This window comes from Eumetopias jubatus, unplaced genomic scaffold, assembly GCF_037043125.1.
Source record: "Eumetopias jubatus isolate StellerSeaLion01/CBP00866 unplaced genomic scaffold, mEumJub1_p1.0 scaffold_6, whole genome shotgun sequence".
In the NCBI taxonomy this organism is placed as follows: Eukaryota; Metazoa; Chordata; class Mammalia; order Carnivora; family Otariidae; genus Eumetopias; species Eumetopias jubatus.
In genome coordinates, this window is record NW_028274812.1 from 29355259 (window position 1) to 29379825 (window position 24567).

At 34.8% G+C, this 24567-nt stretch overlaps 1 protein-coding gene across 9 annotated transcripts in view; it reads left to right on the plus strand.

The window, feature by feature from the left end:
* Positions 1-24567, plus strand: part of AHI1 (Abelson helper integration site 1) — a 221546-nt gene that overhangs the window by 6843 nt on the left and 190136 nt on the right. For 8 of the 9 annotated variants that reach the window (XR_003612607.2, XM_088023868.1, XM_028125365.2 and 5 more), the window contains 3 exons: positions 483-607; positions 14488-15032; positions 17803-17984. Coding sequence is in view for 8 of the 9 variants with exons in the window: in XM_088023868.1 (XP_087879994.1) it covers positions 483-607; positions 14488-15032; positions 17803-17984 (852 nt within the window). In the remaining variant the exon portion in view is untranslated. Of the gene's footprint in view, positions 1-482; positions 608-3275; positions 3323-14487; positions 15033-17802; positions 17985-24567 lie in introns of those variants that run through there. The other variant, XM_028125364.2, reaches the window with a different exon arrangement.

The following is a 24567-nucleotide window of genomic DNA, read 5'->3' on the forward strand; positions in this document are numbered from 1 at the left end:
AAGGTCTTAAGCAAGGGAATAACATGATCTGACTTAAGTTTTAAAGGAAAAAATAATTTTCAGCTTTTTGTATTTATTGAATGCTGATTATTGCCTAGCTAAGTGTTAGCCATTCTTCATGCAAATGGTCTTTGACATGGGATTATTCTGATTTTACAGATAATGAAGATGACGTTTAGAGTTGTTAAGTAAGTTGGTTAAGGCCACGTAACAGTGCTAGATGCTACCGTGAGTCACAAGTAGAAAGTTAACTTAGTATGGGAAACTTTTAAATGGAGTATCCCAAAATGTAAGAGGGATTCAGGTGAGTGTGGTGTCAACAAAGCCAAAAGAAAAGTTTTTAAGAAGGAAGGACTGGTCAGTTCTAAAGTAGCTGAAGAACTCATGCAGGTATTTACAAGACTGTGTTCTTTAACATAATAATGCAGATACCTGCTATAATAGAATTGTTTAGAAAATGACAAGAGTCTTTATCTTTGCAGTGGAGAGTGAAGCCAAAGTAAAAACCAAAGTTCGCTTTGAGGAATTGCTTAAGACCCACCAGGAGCTCATTCATGAAAGAAAAAAACTGAAGAAAAAAATTGGCAAATCTGGAGATAAAATTGCAGTGAGTAATCGATCGTCTGGTAATGATGACTTCTATATCTGCATGAAATTACGACTTTCATATTAAAACTCTGAGGAACTTTGGAAATTGAAAATAGTAAATCTATGTCATAGTCAATAGCACATGGTAAAATAAAGCTTATGTTAGAATCCACATGACTCTTGGGGTACTGAGTTCAGTCTTCAGTGCTGTGCTACCGAAATAATCTAGACAAACTGGTGAGAGTGGTGAGAGAATGGGCAAACTCAACTGGCCAATATATTACACATTTTTAAAGAAAATCAAGATTTTTAACCCAGAATTGTGAAGAACTTAGGGAGTAATATGTTACTTCAGATCTTCAGTGGCTTGTTTTTATTTAGACTGATTGATCTGATTCTACCCAGCAGAACCAGGAGACATCAATGGAATCTGAAGGCAGTAATTATCTTTTTGTTCATGAGGCACACTTTCAAATGACAATTTTTGGCAGCACAGTTGAAGAGATTAAAAATGCAGAACTCAGAACAGTGCTAAACAAATCAGCAATTGACTACAACCTGATTTCAGAGTATTTTTTAAAGAGTCTGTAATAATATCCACAGTTAATATACTCTTCACTCTTCAGACCTGTTTTGCTATATTACTTGGACTTTTTACTCCTTTGACCATAATCTGTTATGTACACACACACACACACACACACACACACACACACACACACACAGGCACAAATAACTTCATGCATGTTCTGGTAATTCGTACATAGTATTTCTTTGGCAAGAGTTTTATGAGTTATATATAGCTTATATTTTACTTATAGCAAATTTTACCCTCTTCTGAATTGTGCCATGCGACCTCTTCATTCTAATATTCTCTCTGGCAGCCATCAATGTAATAGTATATATTCTCAAGTGAGGCAAAAATAAGTACTAACACTGGCCAGAATCCGGCTGCACGCCTGTGAGAGGTTTGTAGTACCCCTGTTTACTATTGCATACCAATTTAGACCTACTGACAGAATGGGGCAGATTAAGTCTCCCATAGTGAATGCTGCCCTTTTATATAATGCACTTCTTCTGGTGGTACCAGTATGAGTATGGAAGGGAATAGTGGCATATGGAGGATGGAACATTGCATATTGGTATATGCTCTCCCCTTGGGTAAAGTGGTATACATTGGACAAAAACAGAAAGAACCCTTGAAACAATTGAGGATATTTTTATGGACTCAGTCAAAGTAGAACCTTATATTTTCTTTTACTGATAGAACTGGCTTTGTAAGCATGAACCAGATGCAGTTTAGGCCAGGAATGCTCAATTAAATGGATAACAAAAAAATGGGCAGAGGAGACGTCCACTTACACATTCTCCAGTTTAGATGTTGGGAACACGTACATGTAAGGTGACTAAACATAATCTACCCAGCCTCTTTTGGTACATAGCAGGCCATTCAAACTCTTTTTTTATTCATAGATAAGTATCCTAGGAAAAAATACTGAGGAAGAGATTTTTTAGCTCAAAAGAAGGGGAAATTCCTGGAGGACTTAGAGGAAAACAAAATATTTTTGAAATGATTTACTTTAGGAAATAGAGGAGGAATACCTGCTTTTATTTACTAGATAACAGTGCTTCCTATCTTTTGAGTACTTCTAAATGTTTTATGCATATTAACTAGTTTTTAATAACAAACAATGAAATGATGAGGTTTTATCTCCACTTATAGTTGTGGAAACTGGATTACAGAGAGGTTGAATAACCTTGCCTAAATTTGCATAGTTAGTGGCAGAACCAGAATTCAAACTCTTAACAGTCTGACTACAGAACCCATTCTCTTAACCACAACCCAGTAGGATCTCTTTGAATAACATATGAAGAGATGGGACCTCTTCAGAACAAAAACATGTACAGAACAGGCTGAGATTGGAAGGGAAGCAGGCTGCAGTAAGAAAAGGAAGCAAGGGAAAGGCTGTACTAAGAGAATTCATAATAATGGCAGATTCACCTTATTTTTCGACAATCTGTTAGTCACTGTGATAAGAATTTTGCAAATGCTATTTCTGATTCTCATGTTAATCATGAAACATAGGTATTGGGGCTCTTATTTTGCATGAGAGGTTTTATAAACATCAGAACAGAAAAACCACTTAACAAAGATGTTAAATGGTTTGCCAGAGCCATATAGCCAGCAGTAGAGTGAGGGGGATTTAAAACCAGTCTCTCCATGTTCTGCCTTTATTTGCTTTTTAAAAACTGCATCTTAGGCCAAAAATAGTAGAATTGGTACCATGGAAAAATCTAATTAGTGATAAGGAAGATAAATTTGAGGCATTCTTCCATGAGAAGAAATGGCTAAAACGAAAATGAAATAAGTAATGAGGACATACAGAAATACTTGACCTGTAAGTAAGTGTTCCCATTACTAGTACTAATGGAGCAGAAACAGTAGAAAGAGCATGATGGAGAAAAACCTTCCTGAGATTAACAGAAAAATCTAGGAAGAGATGAGTCCATCTTGCATTCCAGGTAAAATTTATGACCTGTAACTATATTTAGAACTTTTTAATTTCAGGGGAAAAATTAATTTTGCAAGTATCTCAACAGAAAAACAAACGTCTAGTGCATTTCAGACTTCTCTCAGAAAACACTAAATCCAGAAGACAAAAAACGATATCTACACAGTATTGAGGGAAAAATTCTATCACAAGAAATCACCTAAGTGTCAATTGTTTGTGAGGTCAGTAGTGAACATGCAAATTAACAGAGAATTATTACAAATGTTCCCTCCCTGAAAACAAGAAAACTGCTGAAGGTGTATTATTTGAATGTATAGTACCATTTCCAGAAACATGAATCAAAATTAAAAATTTAAGAACAAAGAATTTATGATCTGAAAATATATCTGCATGAGTCTTTTGAGACCAGCTAAATATATAGAACTTTCTTTATTATTTATGCCAAAAATAATTACTGAAGATTTATATTAGGTAATGTATGTATAATAATGTGAGATAACAGAGACATTATTTTCAAACATTGGGCAAAGCTTTCCTAGCTTGCAAAGAAAAAGAGTTGTATAAATATTACTTTTACCTGAAGTATAGTCAGAAGTTACCTCATCTTGGAGTTTAAAATAAGTGAAACCAGTAATATGTAAAATTGATTATAATACTTTCAAAGTCATCAGAGCTTAAGAAAAAACAAATAATAGATTTTTTTAAAAGGAACAAAAGTAATGAAGGAATTTAAGAATAAATTCTTAGGGGCGCCTGAGTGGCTCAGTTGGTTAAGTGCGCGACTCTTGTTTTCAGCTCAGGTCATGATCTCACGGTGGTGAGATGGAGCCCTGGATTGGTCTCTGCACTCAGCAGAGAGTGTGCTTGAGATCCTCTCTCTCCTTCTGCCCCTCACCCTGTGCATGCACGCTCTATCTCAAATAAATCTTTAAAAAAATAAATAAACTCTTAATCATGAAAATAAATGTAAATAGTTCAGGCTTCCTATTTTAAAAAGCAGACTCTAAATTTTTAAAATGTCAGGTGTTTGGCTTGCAACATTGACAGATCAAACAAAATGACCTGAAGTTTAAAAGTTTGGGGTGCCTGGGTGGCTCAGTTGGTTAAGCGACTGCCTTCGGCTCAGGTTATGATCCTGGAGTCCCGGGATCAAGTCCCGCATCAGGCTCCCTGCTCGGCAGGGAGTCTCCTTCTCCCTCTGACCTTCTTTCCTCTCATGCTCTCTCTGTATCTCATTCTCTCTCTCAAATAAATAAATAAAATCTTTAAAAAAAATTAAAAGTTTGCAAAAATATAGACAAATCTAAAAAGAAACAGAATTTTCTCAATTATGAATGTATTGAAAGAACGAAAAGCTTAAATAAAACATGAACAAATTGAATTTAACCATATGTTGAAAGAATACTTTGTCTCAGCCAAATAGGTTTTTTCCCTGAGAACTCAAGAATAGCATAGGGGCGCCTGGGTGGCTCGGTCGGTTGAGTGTCCAACTTTTGGTTTTGGCTCAGGTCATGATCTCAGGGTCATGAGATCGAGCCCAACATCAAGCCCTATGTCAGGCATGGAGCCCTTAAGATTCTCGCTCTCCCCGCCTCCCCCCAACACACATGCACACTCTCTCAAATAAATAAATAATTTTTAAAAAAGAATATCTTATAAATTGGCTCTCAGTCAACATCAGTAAATCAGTACAAAGAAGTTGAATAAAAACCATGTGATCATATAAAAATAAGGGGAAGAGCCATAATACTTAACTTGGAAACAGGATATTAGTGATTTTTGAAAAAATAATTTGGTGTTCATGTAAGTGATAATTATGTATCCTCTGAGGTACATACACATGACTTATTATGTATGATTTCAGGAGTTTCCAGGGCCCCTTTTGAGAAGGGAGGGTAGTCCCTGGATGAACTATAGACACCTCACCAACAAGTACTTCCTTTAAAATCAGGATCCATAAGGAAAAACCTCTTTTTACACATAATTAATTTTCTTGAAGTTTTAGTAAATATAATTATACAAGAAACATAAATAATGTTACCATAGTTTTTCTTCACCTAATATTTATCTCTACTACATGCCAGGGCCTATGCTAAGTGCTCTGCATGCATTATACCTCACCTAATCTCACAGGAATCCTATCACTTGAGTACTGATTGGAGAACAGAGAGGGTAAGGAACTTACCCAGGATCTTATAACTAATAGGTGTTGAATCCAGATCCTTAGGACTCCAGAGCTGGTATTCATGAAGGCTGAGCAGTATGGCTTCCCTGATCTACCAGTGTGTGGTGTGAGCAAATGTATGACTCTTAGTGAGAAGGATAAATACTTATTCTCAATATTCCGAATAGTAATGTTACTATTATCTGTGTGAAGCAATTGAAAGTGAAAAAGGTTAGGTATACAAAAATCATCTATTACAGCCTAGAAAAACATCAGAAAATACTGCAGAACAGAAAAATTAAGGGGCGCCTGGGTGGCTCAGTTGTTAAGCATCTGCCTTCAGCTCAGCTCATAGTCCCAGGGTCCTGGGATCGAGCCCCGCATCGGGCTCCCTGCTCAGTGGGAAGCCTGCTTCTCCCTCTGACCCTCCCCTTACTTGTGTTCCCTCTTTCGCTGTGTCTCTCTCTGCCAAATAAATAAATCAAATCTTTAAAAAAAAAAATTAATGAACATTTCATATACAGAAACTATAAAAGCTCTGCAAGATCTTAAAAATAAATTTTCTAAAAATACAGATTTTTATGTTAAAAACCTGTGATTTTTATTAGTAGATATTTCAGAAAGCTTGCACTTTGTGTATGCTAGTTCTTTTAAGCTTAACCCAATAGTAGCAGTCTCCAGTGAACTACTTTTTCTGGTTGACAAAATTAGACTAAAGTTAATGCAGAAGAATAAAAAAGAAAGATTAAAAAATTTGAAAAAAAAATGAGGGAAGTATAACTTTTCCAGATGTTTCAAGAAGTTATAGGAACTAGTACTGATACATAGTTGACTCTTGAGCAGTGTAGGGGTTGGGGCACAGTTCAGAAATCACGTATGATTTTTTATCCCCCCAAACATTTAACTACTCATAGTCTCCTGTTAACTGTATACTGGTAACATAAAGAGTCATTTGACACATATTTTGTATGTTATATGTATTACATATACTGTATTCTTACAATAAAGCCAGAGAAAATGTTATTAAGAAAATCATAAGGAAAATACATTTATAGTACTGTTTGGTATTTGTTGCAAAAAATCCACATATAAGTGGACCCACATAGTTCAAACCGGTGTTGCTCCAGGGCTAATTGTAGTTGGTTTAGCTTCTGAGGGAAAAGGTCAGTTAGAGCCTCATTTTATCTCACACATTAAATTATATTTCAGACATTTGAAAAAGTTAAATGTAAAAATCTAAATTAATAAACACTAAAAATAGGAAAAAAGAAATGGCTGGTGTAATCTTCCAGTGTGGAAAGATATTCTGATCTTGTAAGGGGTAAAAGACATCCCAAGTAAAGAGAATATTCTCTGCCTGCACACAGAAGACAGTAAATATTTGTTGAATTAAATAAATTTGATAAAAGGTAAAAGTCAGCCAATTCACTGAGAAAAATACCTCTATAGCCACAGACTTCATACTCTTACGTATAGCTAATAATCATAACATAATAATTGCTAACATTTATTGAACACATATACTGTGGAATCAGAAAGATTTTCTTAGTGCTTTTTAGTAACTATCCTGTTAACTCTTCAGAAAAACCTTATGAGAATATTCCATTCCTATTGTTAACATGTAAAGAAATAGTATAAACAAATGCCATAACTATTAAGATCCTACATTGCTAAGTGAGCAAAAGGTATGAAAAATAAAATTGATTACAAAAGAAAATAACATTGACTAATAGAATATAGAAACACTTTAAAGGAGATTCAGATTGCAACACAGAAATGATATTTCCACTTTCCAAATAAGTATTTAGAAATATATTAGTGGTAGAACAGAGAGAGCAAGCAAGACTTTCTAATACAGTGCTGAGAGAAAGGGGAAGTAGTACAGCAAGTTTTAGACAACTCTTTGGGGAAGTTTGGCTGTGGAAAAGAGTATATTGTAAAGATGATGTTGATTGAGTTCAGGTAGTTAAGTGCTGCTAGGAAGTTGGAGAGATCAATAATATGGGGAAAGGGAGTTTTCTAGAACCAGTAGAGAAGACCCACCTCTTTCTAATAAGGAAAGAAAAATAGCATTTTGGGTGCATGAGAATTTGTAGACGTGGTAGCAGAAGGTTCCAACTTCCGATATGATAGCTTTGGGGTCTCAGCTGAGTTTGTAGACCGTATTTTTATAATAATACTGATTTGTGGAGTGGTTTGGGTTTTTCCAGCGGTATTCAACAGCCAGGTTATAGTTATGGAAATGAAGATCACTTAGAATGGTGCCTGGAAAAAACTAATGATGTAATGTATGGTGATTAACGTAACAATAAAATTTAAAGAAAAAAAAAAAGAATGGTGCCTGGAGTTTTGCCAGACACAGTGGTGGATGGAAAGTCCATAATAATGGCAGGTGATGTTTGCAGTGAATATTCATGGAATCAAACATCAGGAATTAAAGATAAGAGGGACTTGGTAAGTAAGGAGAACATATTGGGTTCAAAGCCTAATGAACTGTTTATCATTTTACACCACTAGGTCTGGAGGGGTTTGATATTCAGCAGTAGAAACTGGAACAAATAAATATGAATTGGTCAGTAGAGAGTAAACACTTAAACTGTTACTGTTATTAATTTTGAAGTCACAGCTGAAGTTTTGCCTTTTGAAGGGGGAAATTTGAATCATGCTTTGTTCATTATCATTGTCTATCCTATATCTTGATTTTACTCCTTGATTTTCTTTTATCTCATTTTATCTTTATACTTGTTATTTTATAGAGGTGGTATCTTTTTTCATGAATAACAGTATCCAAAATTTTTTGTTTTGTATATTAATTTTAAAGGGTGGAAAATATTTTAGATTCTTTAGCTATTAATAATATCCTTCAGTTGATTCATGTATTTGTTCACCTTTATGAAGCACAACTTTCTAAAAGCTCAGAACTCAGTTCCCTGGAGCGTCTAAGGTCTGGTCCTTAAAAATCCCAAGGCCTGCAGAGTTAACCCTTTTCTGCACAACCTCTAACCAGACTGATTAGGAAAAAAGAAAGGACACAAATTATCAATATTAGGAATATAAGAGGGGATTCACTGTAGATTTTACAGACCTGAAAAGGATAAGGGAGTATTTTAAATAACTTTATGACAATAAATGTAGCAGCTTAGACGAAATGTATAAATTACTTGGAGGTCACAGACTACCAAAGCTGACTCAGAGAGAGAGAACTTGAATATTGAATACCTTCTTTAAAAAATGGAATCTATAGTTAAAAACCTGCCCACAAAGAAAACCATCTATTTTTCTAAGGTGTCTGCATTGGTAAATTTTACTAAACATTTGAGGAAGAAATAATTATGATTCTGTACAAAAAGAGGAACTATTTCTCTGTTCTTTGCAGGTGGGGGGTGGGTGCAGTCATTAATTACCCTGATACTAGATTCAGACAAAGATATTAAGAAACCTGTACCGATACCCCTTTGAACATAGAACAGACATCTACCATAAAGTGTTAGAAAATCAATCTTAAATTATATAGAAAGGATAATACCCCATGACCAGGTGAAGTTTATCACAGAAATACATCATTAATTCAACATTAGAAAAATCAGTCTATATAATTCACCACTTTAAAAGATGAAATTTTAAAAAAAAACATGATTGTTTCAGTAAGTGCCATAAAAGGGGACTTGATAAAATTCATCATCCATTCTGATAACTCTTTAAACAAAAGGAATAGAGAATTTCCTTAACTTGATAAGGAGCATCTACAAAAACCTACAGCTAATATCATACTTATGTTATACTAAGTATATGTTATACTGTACTTACTGAATACTTTTAGCCTAAGTTTAGCATGTGTCGCAGTGAGTATTCATGATTGTACGAGTGACCCTGACCAATGCAATAATGCAATTTTTAAAAGGTGGTATATATAAAGATTGAAAAGGAAGAAGTAAAAGTGTCTATTCACAGGGGCGACTGGGTTGCTCACTTGGTTCAGCACCTGCCTTCAGCTCATATCATGATCCCAGGGTCCTGCTCAGCGGGGAGTCTGCTTCTCTCTCTGTCTCTCCCCTTGGCTTGTGCTCTCTCCCTTGCTCACACTCTCTCTCTCTCCTAAATAAATAAATAAAATCTTTTTTTAAAAAAAAAGTGTCTCTATTCACAGAAAAATCTACAAAAAGTGCTACTAGAACTATTAAGTGAGTTTAGCAGAATATAAGGTCAAAGTATAAAAACCAATTTGTTTCTATACCAGTAGGAAATAATTTGAAGTTAAAATATAAAAAATACCATTTATAGTAGCAACAAAAGTATAGAGCAATTGAGAATACATTTATCAAAAACTGTACAAGGCTTATTGTATACTGAAAACCCCAAACTGCTGAAAATAAAGATCAAATAATAGATATTTGTGTTCATGGATTGGAGAATCATTCTTGTCAAATAATTATTGACAGAACATTATCCATTCTCTGAAAATTGATCTATTGATTCAATTCAATTTTATCAAAATGCCAGTATTTTTTTTTAAGAATTGAAAATCTAATTATAAAATTTACTTGGAAATTTAAGCAGTGGACCTAGAATAGCTAAAACAGTTTTGAAAAGGAAGAACAAAGTTGAAAGAATTTTACTATTGGATTCAAAGCTCACTGTAAAGTTATAGTAACCAAGACAGCCCATTATTGTCGTAAAGATAGACATATAAGTCAGTGGGGGTAGTACAGAACCTAGAAGTAGACCCAAATGTATATAGTTAGTTGATTCTTGACAAAAATTGCCAAGGTGTGACAAAGTTGCCAGGGTGTGCCAGAATTTGCCAAGGAGTGAGAAAAAGGATAATCTTTTCAACAAATGATGCGGGAACAGATATCCATATGCAGTATTATAAACTATGACCATATCATGTTCAGAAATTAAATAGAAATGGATCAAAGATCTAAGCATAAGAGCTAAAATTATGACTTATAGAAAAAACAGGATAAAACCTTTGTAACCTTGGGTTATGAATAGATTTCTCAGGATACAAAAACATGAATCATAAAAGAAAAAAGATAAATTGGGCTTTGTGAAAATTCAAAATATTGCTAAGAAAATGGAAAGATAGGCTACAGATTTGGAGAAGATATTTTCAACACACTGAGAAAGTGTATGTAGAACATTTTAAGAATGCTCTCAGAACTCAATGATTTGAAAATAACCCAGTGAAAATGGGCAAAAGATTTTAACACTTAACCAAAGAAGAGATGCAGATAGCATGTAAGTACGTGTAAAGATTTTCAGTGTCGTTACTAATTAGGGAAATGCAATTTAAAACAATAATGAAATGCCATTACACACATATTGGGACAGCTAAAAAATGAAATGACAATGCCAAATGCTGGCAAGGATGTTATGTAAGTGGAACTCTTAAACATTTGGGAATACAAAATGGTACAGCCACTTTGGGAAGTTTGGCAGATATTTAAGAAGTTAAACATCTACTTATCATACAGCTCAGTAATTCTTGGGTGTTTATGCAAGAGAAATGAAAATGTAATGGTACAAAACTAGAAATAAATGTTCATTAATTAGTGTATGGAGAAACAGAATGTGGTATGTATCCATGCAATGGAATACTGCTCAGCAATAAAAAGGAATAAACTACAGATGGAACAACACGGATGAATTCCAAAGCTCTGTGCTGAGTGAAGGAAACTGGTCACAAAAGGCTCTATACTGTATGATTCCATGTACGTGAAATTCTAGACAAGACCAAACTATCTTGATAGAAAGCAGATGAGTGCTTGAGTGGGGCTAGGGTGTGGAGGACTAGAGGCTGACTTTGTACAAGAACATCTGGGGTGATGGAAATGTTTAACATTGTGATTATGGTAGTAGTCATATGTCTGTATACATTTACCAAAATTCACTTAATTCTGTACTTAAAATTGGTGAATTTTATTGTATGTAAGTTGTATCTCAGTAAAGCTGATTTAAAAAACAAACTGAAGCAAAAAGCCTGACACACAGAAGGGTAAAGATAAAAGGATAGGAGAAGGTGGTGGCTGTGGCCACCGGGGACTTACCCTGTTTTCCAGGGTCTCTCCCATGGATACACGTTATTAAACTTCTGTTTGATTTTTTCCTGCTTTAAAAAAAAAAAAAAGATACAAGGATGAGCAAAGATGTAATAGAACATGAACAAATGTATTTGGAGCACTTCAAAATTCAGCCATAACCTAATCCTTGAAATATTAAAGTCCATAAAATAGACGTTTTTTAACTATAGTACCACAAAACTACAAATAACAAATATAAAATTTATAAACCGTTTGGAGATTTAAAAATCATCCCATACAGTTGTTAGTGAGAGAAAGGAAATTAGAACAAAAAAAGCAGGATATTTTAAAAAGTAATAAAAACAATACAGTACTGTGGAATGTATGGAATACTACAAAAGATACCCTGGGAATTGTATTTATTGTTGTGGTTTTTAAAAATTAATTGAAGGGGCACCTGGGTGGCTCAGTCATTAAGCTTCTGCCTTCCGGCTCAGGTCATGATCCCGGGGTCCTGGGATTGAGCCCCACGTCGGGCTCCCTGCTCAGCGGGAGCCTGCTTCTCCCTCTCCTCCCGGCTTATGCTCTCTCTCCCTATCTCTGTCACACTTCTCTCTCTCTCAAATAAATAAAATCTTTTTTAAAAAAAGTTAATTGAATAAAGCAGAAACATGAAAAACAAATATAAAGTCATAGTATAAAATTAAATGATATTAGTACAAAGGTTGACAGATCAGTGAAAGAAAGTAAATAAAAAACTGTGAATGTCCTCTGATTAACTGTCCCATGGTTCCATTTTTGAAATCTTTTCTTCTAAACCATAATTCTTCCTTCCATTTCTAATTCTTGGTTATCTTTTTCCAGTTATTTCCTTCAGGAGTGTCCTCGAAATTTGTATATATTCCCACTACATTTCTCGTACTCCCTGAGAAAATAAAAAGAAAGAATTGTATGTGCTTCATTTTAACATAATGAAAATTCGAAGTTATTAGGTATGACTATATTGATAGCAAGAAGACAAACATAAGTTTCTGAAAAGATTAGTGGTGATTTTCCTTGTGTGAAGCACCCAGAGTTGAGCTTTGGGTCTTCTTTTTCTCTTTAATTGTTTTCTGGTTCTTTGTATTTTTAATTTTTTGCTTTCTTATTGTTTTAAGTTAAACATGTATTGCTTCTAGAAACAAAACATGTGAAAATAAACTTATTTTTAAGAGAAATTATTTTTATTAGACTTGATTCAGGAAGATGTTTTAGAGGGTATCGCTCCATAATTTATCATTGAAGAATAGATAGAATTTGGAAATATATTGTAGGTAAGCAAAAGAGTCTTAGAGATAACATACTGGGTACATATTGGGATACTAATCCTTTCAACATTTCTCCATCATATATTGGACATTTTCTAACTACTTTTAAACATGAGGGTTTTAAAAAAATTGAACTTCAGGGGTGCCTGGGTAGTTCAATCATTTTTAAGTGATTTCGGCTCAGGTCATGATCTAGTGGGTCATGGGATCGAGCCCTGCCTCAGGCTCTGTGTTCAGTGGGGAATCTGCTTGAGATTCTCTCCCTCTGCCTTTCCCCCCACTCTCACACACACTTGTGCTGTCTCTCTCTTTTTTTCTGTCTCTGAAATAAATCTGTTTAAAAACATTGAACTTTATTCTTCATTGGTAAGCTCATCCATTTCTGAAAGAATTCTTCGTTTTGATACTGGCTTCCATCTTTTAGCACTTTGGTTTGTCCCTTGTGTTTCTCAACACATCTTTTAAGCTCTTACTCAAAATTTTAATTTTAATATCTGCAATTATGTTTTTTAAATCCAATATGCTTTTGAATTTCTTTGATATTAATTACACTTTAAGTTCTAATTTTATGCTTTTAATTCACTTTCCCTCGTTAATTTTTCTGTTTTATTGGATTTGATGGCTTTTCTTTCATTTTGCTACTTTCCTTCAGTTTTTATTCGTTTTTAAATGTCTAGTCAGTCATCTTTCTATATGAGAATCTCTCTTCTCCTGCCTGTTGGTTGTTTTCAACATAATCTACTGTCTTTGGTGAGGGTTGTACCTACCTGAAGCATGCTGCCATATTTCTTTATATTCAGCGGCTTTATCCTTTGAATGAAAGTCACCATCTAACACAAATGGAGGTGGGGGACAGAGCTGTCCCTCCCAGCTCAATTGGTCATCCTCAGTTTTATCCCCTCCTTCTTGTGTTACTTGACTCTGGACTTATGGCTTCTTCAGAATCATCCTTCTCTGGTTCTTTTCCTATGGGCCGTGGTTTTATCTGCTAATTTCTTAATAGATCTAATCCTGCCTATTTTTTATCCTTGGGAAATTTCTCAGAATATTTATTCTATTACTAGTAGCATTCCTTTTTGATTTCTAGGCTTTTTTTATTAAAAATATCCCATTTAAAATAATTTTGATTAGGGCGCCTGGGTGGCTCAGTTGATTAAGCGACTGCCTTCGGCTCAAGTCATGATCCTGGAGTCCTGGGATCAAGTCCCACATTGGGCTCTCTGCTCAGCAGGGAGTCTGCTTCTCCCTCTGACCCTCTTCCCTCTCGTGCTCTCTCTCATTCTCTCTCAAATAAATAAAATCTTAAAAAATAAAATAATTTTGATTAGAGAAAGATACACAGGTGTGTTTAGTCTGTCATTTGACTTAATTTGATAATACTGAATATTTGGCAGCATTTTCAGTAATGTATTTGGATTAATTGTAGGGTTATTCTATACTACAGACTTTTGATTTTAGAATGTAATTATGAAGTAAGATAAATGACCTGTGTGTGTTTTCTGTTGGGAAACCTAAAATGCTTTAACTCTGTGGCTCCTTTAGCAATTTCTCAAATATCTTGTAATTTAAGTATGGATCATTCTGCCAAAGAGAAGAAGTAACATTGGAGATATGAGCAATTTATTCACTTTGAAAAGTCATTAAGTATTTTCCCCATGTTAATTATCTCATTTAATCTGAAGTTACTCTCAGAAATCACGAATCTAATGCCAAGAGAATAAATTATGATAGTGCTAATGAGATGGTCTAGAATGGTATCAGTGTGTTCAAGTAAAAGATGAAGTAATTTTCCCAATGTTACATTGGGATAAGCACAGTCATTATTGTGCTTTATCTTTGTATCATTGAACTGTGCTTGACTGAAACTTTGTTACCGTGTGTTCTTTTCCTAGCTTGACACTGTTAGAAGCAATCTTCCGAAAAGTAAAGAAACTAAAAGTGATGATGTAAGTGCTATGAACACTAATAACCCAGTCACTAAAAGCAAACTAAGGAATCCCCAGTCAACACCTGAAAATCCAGATGATGTTAGTGTAGAGGAAGACAAGCAAGGAAAGGCAAGTAAAAAGGTTATGAAAACAGTACTCCAGATGACTGCACAAGGAATGGAACTGGAAGCTCCTGTGAGGAAGGTGGATTCCACACACCAGAAAGCACAAACCAGGTCACAGCCAGGTGTTGCTTATCAGAAGAGCAAGAAGGCAGATGAAGAAAGAGAAAATAATAATTTAGATGAGGAAGAAGAACTGATGCAAGCATACCAACTCCAAGTAGCTGAAGAAATGGCGAAGGAGATTAAGAAGAAAATAAGAAAGAAACTCAAAGAACAGTTGACTTACTTTCCCTCAGATACTTCATTGCATGATGGCAAATTGAACAGTGAGAAAAAAATAAAGAAAAAAAAGAAAGTTCCAATCTCGTCTAAAGCTGAAACAAGGTACTTTGCAGTGACAAATATAAAATGTCCTCTTTAAAAAACACTAGTATTCTCAGCTTTTGAGTGATATCTGTAGTTACACTAAGAAAATTTTTAATCTTTCATGTGGATACATTGCCAGTACAATAATAACAGTTACCCTTTCCATAGCACCTTAGTATGTGCTAAATGCTTTATAAGAATTAACTCACTTAATTCCTTGTAACAACCTTGTGAGGAATAGTAATTTTGCAGATAAGAAAACTTGAAGGGTTTAAGTCACAGAACCAGTAAGAAGCTGAGCCAAGACCTCAGCAGTCTTGTTCTAAAGTGTCTACCTTAAATACTTACTTACATCTGCTAATAATAGAAACCCAATTTCCCTTTTTTGAGTTACAAATGCCTATTTGGATATATGAATATAGTGTTTTTCTTTGTTATACAAATAATATTTGCTTATTGTAGAACATACAATAAAGACACAAAGAAGATAAAAATAACCTAACCATCTAAAGGTAATCATTATAAGCAATTTAGCATGCTAGTCTTTTTTTATATATGATACCTATACATATATGTTTGCATATGCAATGTGAGTGCTTCTGTGATCATATTTAAATTTATATGTCTTTGGGGAAAACAAGATAAAAAATATCTTTTAACTAATTAACTTTTTTTTCTGCAGTCCACATCTACATAAACAACTTGAGGTGGGAACATTCTATGTTTGATTATTTCCTGGCGTCAGGGACAGGTTCCCTTACTATCCTCATCTAAAAATAATTCACCTCTTACCAAAAGCTAGACACCAGTGGTAACAAAAGGAGGGCAAAAAGAGTTGCTACTCGAACATGTTACTCTATGTATTACTATGTTGCTGCACAAAAAAAGCTACTCTAGAACTTAGCAGAACAACAAACATTTATTGTCTCTCAGTTTCCATGGATCAAGAATCTGAGCATGGCTTAAGTGGGTACCACTGACTCAGGATCTCTCTTGGGCTACAGTCAGGATGTCAGCTGGGGATGTAATCATCTTAAGGCTTGGCTGGAGAAGGATTTGCAAGTGACAGAGCTGTTGGAAGCCTTGGAATATCCACTTCTAAGCTCACTCATGTGGTTCTTGGCAGGTCTCAGGTCCTGACTGACTTTTGGCCAGAGACATCAGTTGCTTGCCACATGGACCTCTCCATGTGGGCTACTCACAACATGGCCACTTGCTTCCCCAGTGCAAGGGCTCTGAGACAGAGAAAGAGAGAGAGAGAGAGAGAAAGTCATAGTCTTTATGGAACCTAATCTTGGTTTGGAAGTGGCATCCATTACTTTTGGTCATATTTTGTCTATTAGAAGTGGGTCACTAGGTCCAGCCCACAATCAAGGGAAGGGGCTAGACAAAGATACTAATAGCAGGAGGCAGGGATCATTGAGGGCCATATTAGAGGCTACTTGCCACAGTATACCGTCAGTCTTTCTTACAGCTACCATATCTGTTATGAGCTGGTCAGACATACTCTCTATTAAATGTTAGTTCTTGAATTTTAAATAAAACCATGGGTTAGATGACCATGGCATGCAAAAGGTAGTTCTTTTTAAATAATAGTATTTGGTGATGTGATAAAATAGCATGGCTTTCTCGAATGACTATTTTGAAATATTTTTCTACTCTTTTTATTTCTCAACCTCTTTTTTAAAAAATATGACTATATTGGAAGTCAGTTTATTATTATTTAGATGCAGATTTTTTACTTGATAAATTACAAACTTTAATAGGCTGGTTTCTCTCTACAATGAGTATAACTGTAGGCTGCTACCCCTTAACATTTATTAGTTCATGTGATGCACATTTTCATTTTAATAATGGCCTCCTGAAAATGTAGTGGCATGCTAGCCACTGGAAAAGACAAGTAATTAACTGTTACCTAGAAATCAAAAGTTGAATATCTGAAGCCTCTTGAAAGCAGAACAAACTTAGAACACTTTTTTTGCTTTTAAATAAGGTAATTTAGAAATTTAGTTCATTAATCATTGACCTGGCAACGGGATGAGGGTGCTTTCATCATCCCTATGGAAAAACAGATCTATTGCTCATAAAATATACAACTTTATCTTTTTCTGGGAGTTTAGAGCTGAAGTTTAATTTGACTCATGGGTATATAACTCATTAACAAATACAAAATAATACCCATTGATACTTAATTTGACAGTTCACCATTTTAGTGCATAATAAAATATATGTATTCCCTAGGGGCGCCTGGGTGGCTCAGACGGTTAAGCGTCTGCCTTCAGCTCAGGTTTTGATCCCAGGGTCCTGGGACTGAGCCCCGTATGGGGCTCTCTACTGAGCGGGGAGCCTGCTTTCCCTCTCCCTCTGCCTGCTGCTTCCCCTGCTTGTACACTCTCTCTGTCAACAATCTTTAAAAATATATATATATACATATATATATATATATATCCCCTAGCAGGAAAGAATCTTGATTTTAGGATTTTCCTTGACTCTGTTCACTGTTCACTTTGCTGCATCATTAAGAAGAAGAATGTATTTGGGGGCGCCTGGGTGGCTCAGTCGTTAAGCGTCTGCCTTTGGCTCAGGTCATGGTCCCAGGGCCCTGGGATCGAGCCCCGCATCGGGCTCCCTGCTCTGCGGGAAGCCTGCTTCTCCCTCTCCTGCTCCCACTGCTGTGTTCCCTCTCTCACTGTGTGTGTCTCTCTCTCTCTCTGTCAAATAAATAAATCTTTAAAAAAAAAAAAGATGAATGTATTTGTAACGGCTTGTACTTTGGTTGTATTTGCAGTACACTGACCATCTCCGATGACGCAGTTGAAAGTGAACAAAAGAAGGGCTCTCCAGTTAGAACAGTTACTTCAGATTCTCAACAAGATAATAAGATAAGCTCAATGGAAGACAATGTAGAAGACAGCATGCAAGATGACACAAAATTCAAACCAAAAAAAAAGAAAAAGAAGGCTAAAACAGGTTTGTTATCCAAATTAAATGAAAAGTATGTGCCTTGGTGGAAATAACTTGATTCTAGGACTTTGAGTCCCTAAAACTAAAAATCCAGTCCCAAAGACTATAATTAAAAAAATCCAATATAGAATACAGTTGGTCCTTGAACAACATGGGTTTGAACTGTGTAGGTCCAGTTACAGATTATTTTTCGATAAAAAAGTATAGTACTGTAAATGTATTTCCTTTTCCTTATGACTTCCTTATAGCACTTTCTTTGGCTTGCTGTATTGTAAGAATATAGTATATAATACATGTAACATGTAAAATATGTGTTAATCTACTCTTTATATTATCAATAAGGCTTCTGGTCAACAGTAGGCTATTAGTAAAGTTTTGGGGGAGTCAGAGGTTAAACACAGATTTGCAAATGCCCAGGGGGTTGGCGCCCCTAACCCTGGCCTTGTTCAAGGGTCAACTGTATGTGGCCCTTGTTCTTGGATTCATGTATATTAAAACATTCATTTATTTGTAACTATGGGTCTCTGTGGTGAGTTAATATTACTTACGTTATCTCTAATTCTTGACTTAATTTAATTGAACCCTAGAATGACCTTAACTTTGTTGCTGTTGTGGCACAGATTTCTTCTTTATACCATTGAGTTTAGAACCCGTAAATAATTCAGACTCATATTTTTTGAAAGCTATAAATGGTCAATGGCCAATAAACTTTTCAGATGTTAAGGCTGCATCCCTCTGTCCCACGTGACTGTCTTCTGACGTCCTCAGCCTAATTCGGCTTCTGTCCTTCCTTCCCACGCTCTTGCTTTCCATCTCCTCTTTACTCATTTCTTTCCTCCTCTTATGTTCCTTTACTTGTTATTGCCTTTTTCCTACTTCTTACATTCTTTTTTTCCTTTTCAATCTCCATTTAATTGGCCAAAAATTTGGGGCCAAAATAGGCAATTTTAGAATTTATGGTAGTTGTTCATTGGCTGTACAATTGATGATGCTTTGTTCCTCTTATACATTTGTAAAAACTTCGTTAAAATATGATATATACATAGAAAAGTGTACATGTTACAAGTAGACTACTTAGTGGATTTTCACAAACTGAACTGCCTGTAAAATCGTCATCCAAATCAAGAAACAGCACTGTTAGCACCAGAAACCCCGAAAGTCCCCTTCCCATTCATTGCTCTTCAGGAGTAAACATTATCTTAACATCTAACACAGTTTATTTTTGCCTGTTTTTCTACTTTAATGTGAATAGAATCAGAAATACTGTGCTCTTTGTGCCTGACTTCTTTCACTCAAAATTATTTTTGTGAGATTTAGACTGTGTTGCATGCAGCTGAGCTTCTTCATTATCAGTTCTGCTTTTGCACTATATAGATATCCATTGTGTGAATAATTTGCCAATTGTACAGGTGGATGTTTGAGCTATTTCTAGTTTTAGGTGTTTACAAATAAAACTATAATATTCTAGTCGTGTCTTCTGGCAAGCATTTTATATATACATTTTTTGTTGGGCATCTTTTTTTTTAAGCATAGAATTCTTTATTTATGAAGTTCTTGTGTCTTTCAGAACTACTAACTTGGTAGGACACAGGTTGGGAAACGCTACTTAGAAACATGGCTGTGATCCTTTAAATCTAGCATCTAAAGAAAAACTGAAAAAGTATTCCTCACTGCTTTCTAATATTTTTATTTTGTTGGGCATCTTCTTAGGAGAGAGTTACTATGTCAGAGATTATGTATATTTTTCACTTTAATAAATATTTCCCATTTTCCAAAGTTGGTTTACCAGTTGATACTAGCAGTATTTGAGAGCCTCCAGTGCTCCACATCTAACATTTATATTGTGAGTATTTAAAAATTTTAGCCATTCTTAGTGTATAGTGTATAATAATATTTCAGTTTTACTTTAAACTTTCATAACTAATGAAATTGAGCATCTTCTTCATGTTTGTTGTCTACTTGGATTTCTTTATTCATACATTTGTTTAAGTCTGTTGTGTGTATTTTTAAGAAATGGCATTGTCTGCCTTTTATAATTTGTGAGAATATTTTATGTAGCTAGACGTCAGTCTTTTCTCAGATATGAATACATACACACATATATATTGCAGACATCTTCCCACTCTAGGTTTTACTATTCTCTTACTGGTATCTCTTGAAAAACCCAGAATTTTAAAATCTGATATAGCCCTATTTATCCATTTTTTCCTTTGATGGTAAGTGCTTTCTGTGATATGAGAAATCTTTCCCAAGTCCCGAAGATGTTTTTGTATATATTATTTTCTAGAAGTTTTTTGTTTTGCTTTTCACATTTAGCTCTGCAGTTCATCTGGAATTGATTCTTGTGTATGGTAAGAGGTAGTGCTTAAGACCCATTTTTTTCCCGTGTGAACGTATAGTTGACCTAGTACCATTTATGGAAGAGAGCATCTTTTTTCATCTGTATTGCAGTGTCACCTTTATCATAAATAACATGACTATGGGAATGGATCATTTTCTATTCTGTTACATTAGACTGTAGCAACACAAGATGACTTAATTACTATAGCTTTATAACAGATCTTGCTATTCAACTGTGTAGGTACTCCAACAGTTTTTTCTTCTTTAGCATTACCTGGGCTATTCTTTGACCTTTGCATTTCCATATGAATTTTAGAAGCAGCTTCTCAATTCTCCCTCTTCCTTCCCCCATCCCACCATTGTTTTGATCCAGATTGGGTGAATCTGAAGAGATTTACAATTTAACAACTCTCTAGATAGAGTTGACATCTTTACAAAGTATTAATTTTTTCCATCCATGAAATTGATATGCACCTCCATTTATTTATGTCTCCAGTTTATCTTGGTAATATTGTTAAGTTTTGGGAGAGTCTGTCCTTAGATTTATTCCTAGGTATTTGATGTTTCTTAATGCTGTCATAAATGGCATTGTTTTTTTAAATTTTTGTTTTCTGCTTGTTGCTGGTGTGTGTGTTTGTGTGCATACATGCATAAAAATATATGCACAGAGAAATCTAATTGATTTTTTAAAAATTAAAATTGTAGCCAGTTTTTTTGCTACATTTATTACTTCTATGAGTGCATCCATGGATTGTTTTAAATTTTCTACATACGTTATCGCTATTGTATCACCTGTTAATAATGATTGTTTCATTGTGCCTTTTTCAGTCCTTGTATCTTATTCCTTTTTCTTGCCTTGATACACTAGCTAGGACTTCCATTACAGTGTTAAATACCTTGGGGAAAAGCTTCCATTAATTCGCCGCTAATTCGCTGCTTAGTGTAATGTTTGCTGTGGGCTTTTTTGTAAATACTTTTTATCAAGTTTATGAGTTACCTTGTACTCTAATTGGCTAATGGTGTTTTAAAATCATGAATAGATACTGAATTTTACCAGGTGCTTTGTCTGTGTCTTTCGATTTGATCGTATAAATTTTCACCATTTTCTCTATTAATGTGGTTAATTATTTGAATATTAAGCCATCTTTGTGTTCCTGGCAGGGGTTAGAGGGACCTGCAGCTTGGTTATGATGTATTCTCTTTCTATATATGTATATATTTTTTAATCTGTTATTGGATTTGATTTGCTAATACTTTGTATAGAACTTCTGTATCTGGGGTCATGAGAGAGAATGGTTTGTGCTTTTCCTTTCTTGAAATACCCAGAGTTTTTGATATCAAGGTTTTGATAATCTGAAAAGTAGTTGGGAAATGTTTCATCTTTTTCAATTCTCTGGAAGCATTTATATAAATTGGTTTTTTCTTCCATAAATGTTTGGAAGAATTTACTAATGAAGCCTTATAGGCTAAGGTTTCCTTGTGGGAAGAATTTTAAATCAGAATTAGTTTCTTTAATAAATATCACTCTTCATATTTTGTTTTTTCTGTCAGCTTTGAGAGACTGTATTTCCTGAGGAATTTGTTCATTTAATCCAAATTTTCAAATTTTGTCTGTCTACAGCATCTGAAAGGGTGTCCCTTGATACTGGAATTTGTTTTTTTTTTTTTTTTCAATTTCTTGGTCAGTCTCAGGATTTTCAGTTTTCAAAGAATCAGCCATTGGCTTTGATTGTATCTGTTCCACATTTGTGTACTGTTTGGTTATTTTATTTGTATTAGTTTCTTCATTCTCCTTTCTTTGATTTGCTGTTTTTAGTTTTGTAAGATAGATTTTATAAGATTTCAGTCTTTATATGTATTTAAGTCTTTAAGTTTTCATCTACATACTACTTTAGCTGCATTTCACAAATTTTTGATATATCTTCATTATCATCCAATAAAAACATTTTCTAATTTCCATTTTAATTTCTCCTTTGATCACCCATTTTTAGAAGTATATTGTTTCGTCTCAGCCAACAGGTGATTTTCTAGTTACCTTTCTGTTTTGATTTCTATCTGCCACTGTTGTCAGAGAACATATTGTGAATGATTTCAATCTTTTGAATTTATTGAGCCTTTCTTTATGACCAGCTTATGGTCAATTTGCTAAATATGTCATGTGCACTTAAAAAGAATGTGAATTCTGGTGTCATTGGGTACAGTGTCCTTTGTATGTCAGATCAGTTGTATTGTGTCCAGCTCATCTTCCTGATTTTTTTTGGCTTGCTTATTCTATCCATTTGTTGAGATAGGTATTAAAATTCACACTGTGATTTTGGGTTTCTCTCTTTTCTCTTTATTTCTGTTAGTTTTTTTCTCTTTATGTATTTTGAAGTTATGTTATTGACTATGTGCATGTTTAGGAATCTTATATCTTCCTGTCAGATTGACACTTCCAAGTTGTCTTAATCATTCAGGCTGCTGTAACAAAATATCATAGATTGGATGGCTTAAACAATAAACAGTTATTTGTACAGTTCCAGAGCCTGGAAAATCCAAGATCAAGGCACCCACAGATTTGTGTGTGGTTGAGGACCCATTTCCTGGTTGTAGACTGATGTCTCTTTACTGTAACCTCACATAGAAGGGTAGCTCTTTGGGATCACTTTTTTTTATCACTTTTAAAAGGACACTGATTCCATCTATAAGGTCTCTACCCTCATGACTTAATCACCTCCCAAAGTCCTCACCTTTTAGTACTATCACATTGGAGGTTAGGATTTCAACATATGACTCTTATGGGGACACAAGCATTCAGTGTATAAGAACAATCATTATGTGGTATCTTTTTTTATCTCTAATAATTTTCCCTCGTAGTCTACTTGTAGTTTGAGTTTGCATAATATAATTTTTCCCATCCTCATTTCTCTGTCATAACCCACAATACACTGCCAGGTGCTGCCAACTTGGTAGAGAAGGGGTAGCCTTCAGACTTGTGCCTGATCCATGGTCCCCAGTCTAGATAGAGCTTGCCATTACTCCATTTCTCCCCCACCCCACCCCCTAGGCTTCCTTTACTTGGGACACAGTGTCTCTGCATTTCCTTCCTTTTTTGCCTTCACCTCTTTTCTTCCCCCACCCTAGAACATGGGGGGTCTCAGCCCCCAGCCTGTGAGCTCCTTGGCAGCAGACCCTCAGTAAATGTGAGGTGCTGCACCCCCCCAAAAGAGCAAAAAAAAAAACCCCTTCTTGTTTGCAGTCTTTCTGTGTCCTTATATTTATTATCTCACTGTTTTGTGTTTGTTTTACACTGTTTTGTGTATGATCCACCTGTCTTATATTCCTTTTTCTCCTTCTTTTGAATTATTTATTTTAAAATTTTTCTTCTTATATTAACTTAATTATACATTCTTTTATAGTTTTTTGTTATCCTCAAGAACATTAAGTTTATTCTTGACTTACTACAGTCTAATACAAGTTAATTCCCTAACAAAATATGCTTCCCTAACAAAACACTGCTAGAACATTAGAATAGTTTAATTCCATCCGAATTTTGTCAGGTGCTTTTTCTGCATCTCTCTCTCTCTCCTGCCCCATAGGTTTCTTATCATGCATTTTAGTTCTGCATGTATTTTAAACTTCACAGCTATTATAGTGACCATTTTGTACAGCTGATACTAATTTATATTCACCCCCAAATTTACTTTTTCCTTAATGAATTTACATTTTTCCATTTTTCATCTGCTTGAAGAGCTCTGTTAAGTATTTCTCCTAATATGCTAATCCCCTCAGATTTTGTTGTGTAAAATGCCTTTACTTTCATTTTTGAATCCTATTTGCTAGCATAGAATTTAGGTTGCAAGTTGGTTTTCTTGGCTTTGGAGAAATCATAGTTATCTCCTGGCTTCCATCATTTCTGTTTCCAGCAGTTATGCCCCATTAGTGGGATTGTGACTTTTTTTTTCCTCTGACTCATCTTTAGATTTTCTTTTTGTCTTTGATGTCAGTCTTTTATCATGTTATGCCTAAATATGGCTTTGTTGCAATTTAACCTGCTTAGAGTTTACTGGTTGATATCACTTCTCAGTTGTGGAAAATTCAATTATTCAGTTATTTTTTAGAATGTGGCTTCTTCATTATTCCCTCCTCTTTTTCTAGATTATAAATTCACATATATTCTTTTAAGTGTGTCTACTTATTTCTTATGTTTTTTCCCTATATTCTTTTTAAAATTTTTTCCATTACGCTTCAGCTTGGATATTGATACTGA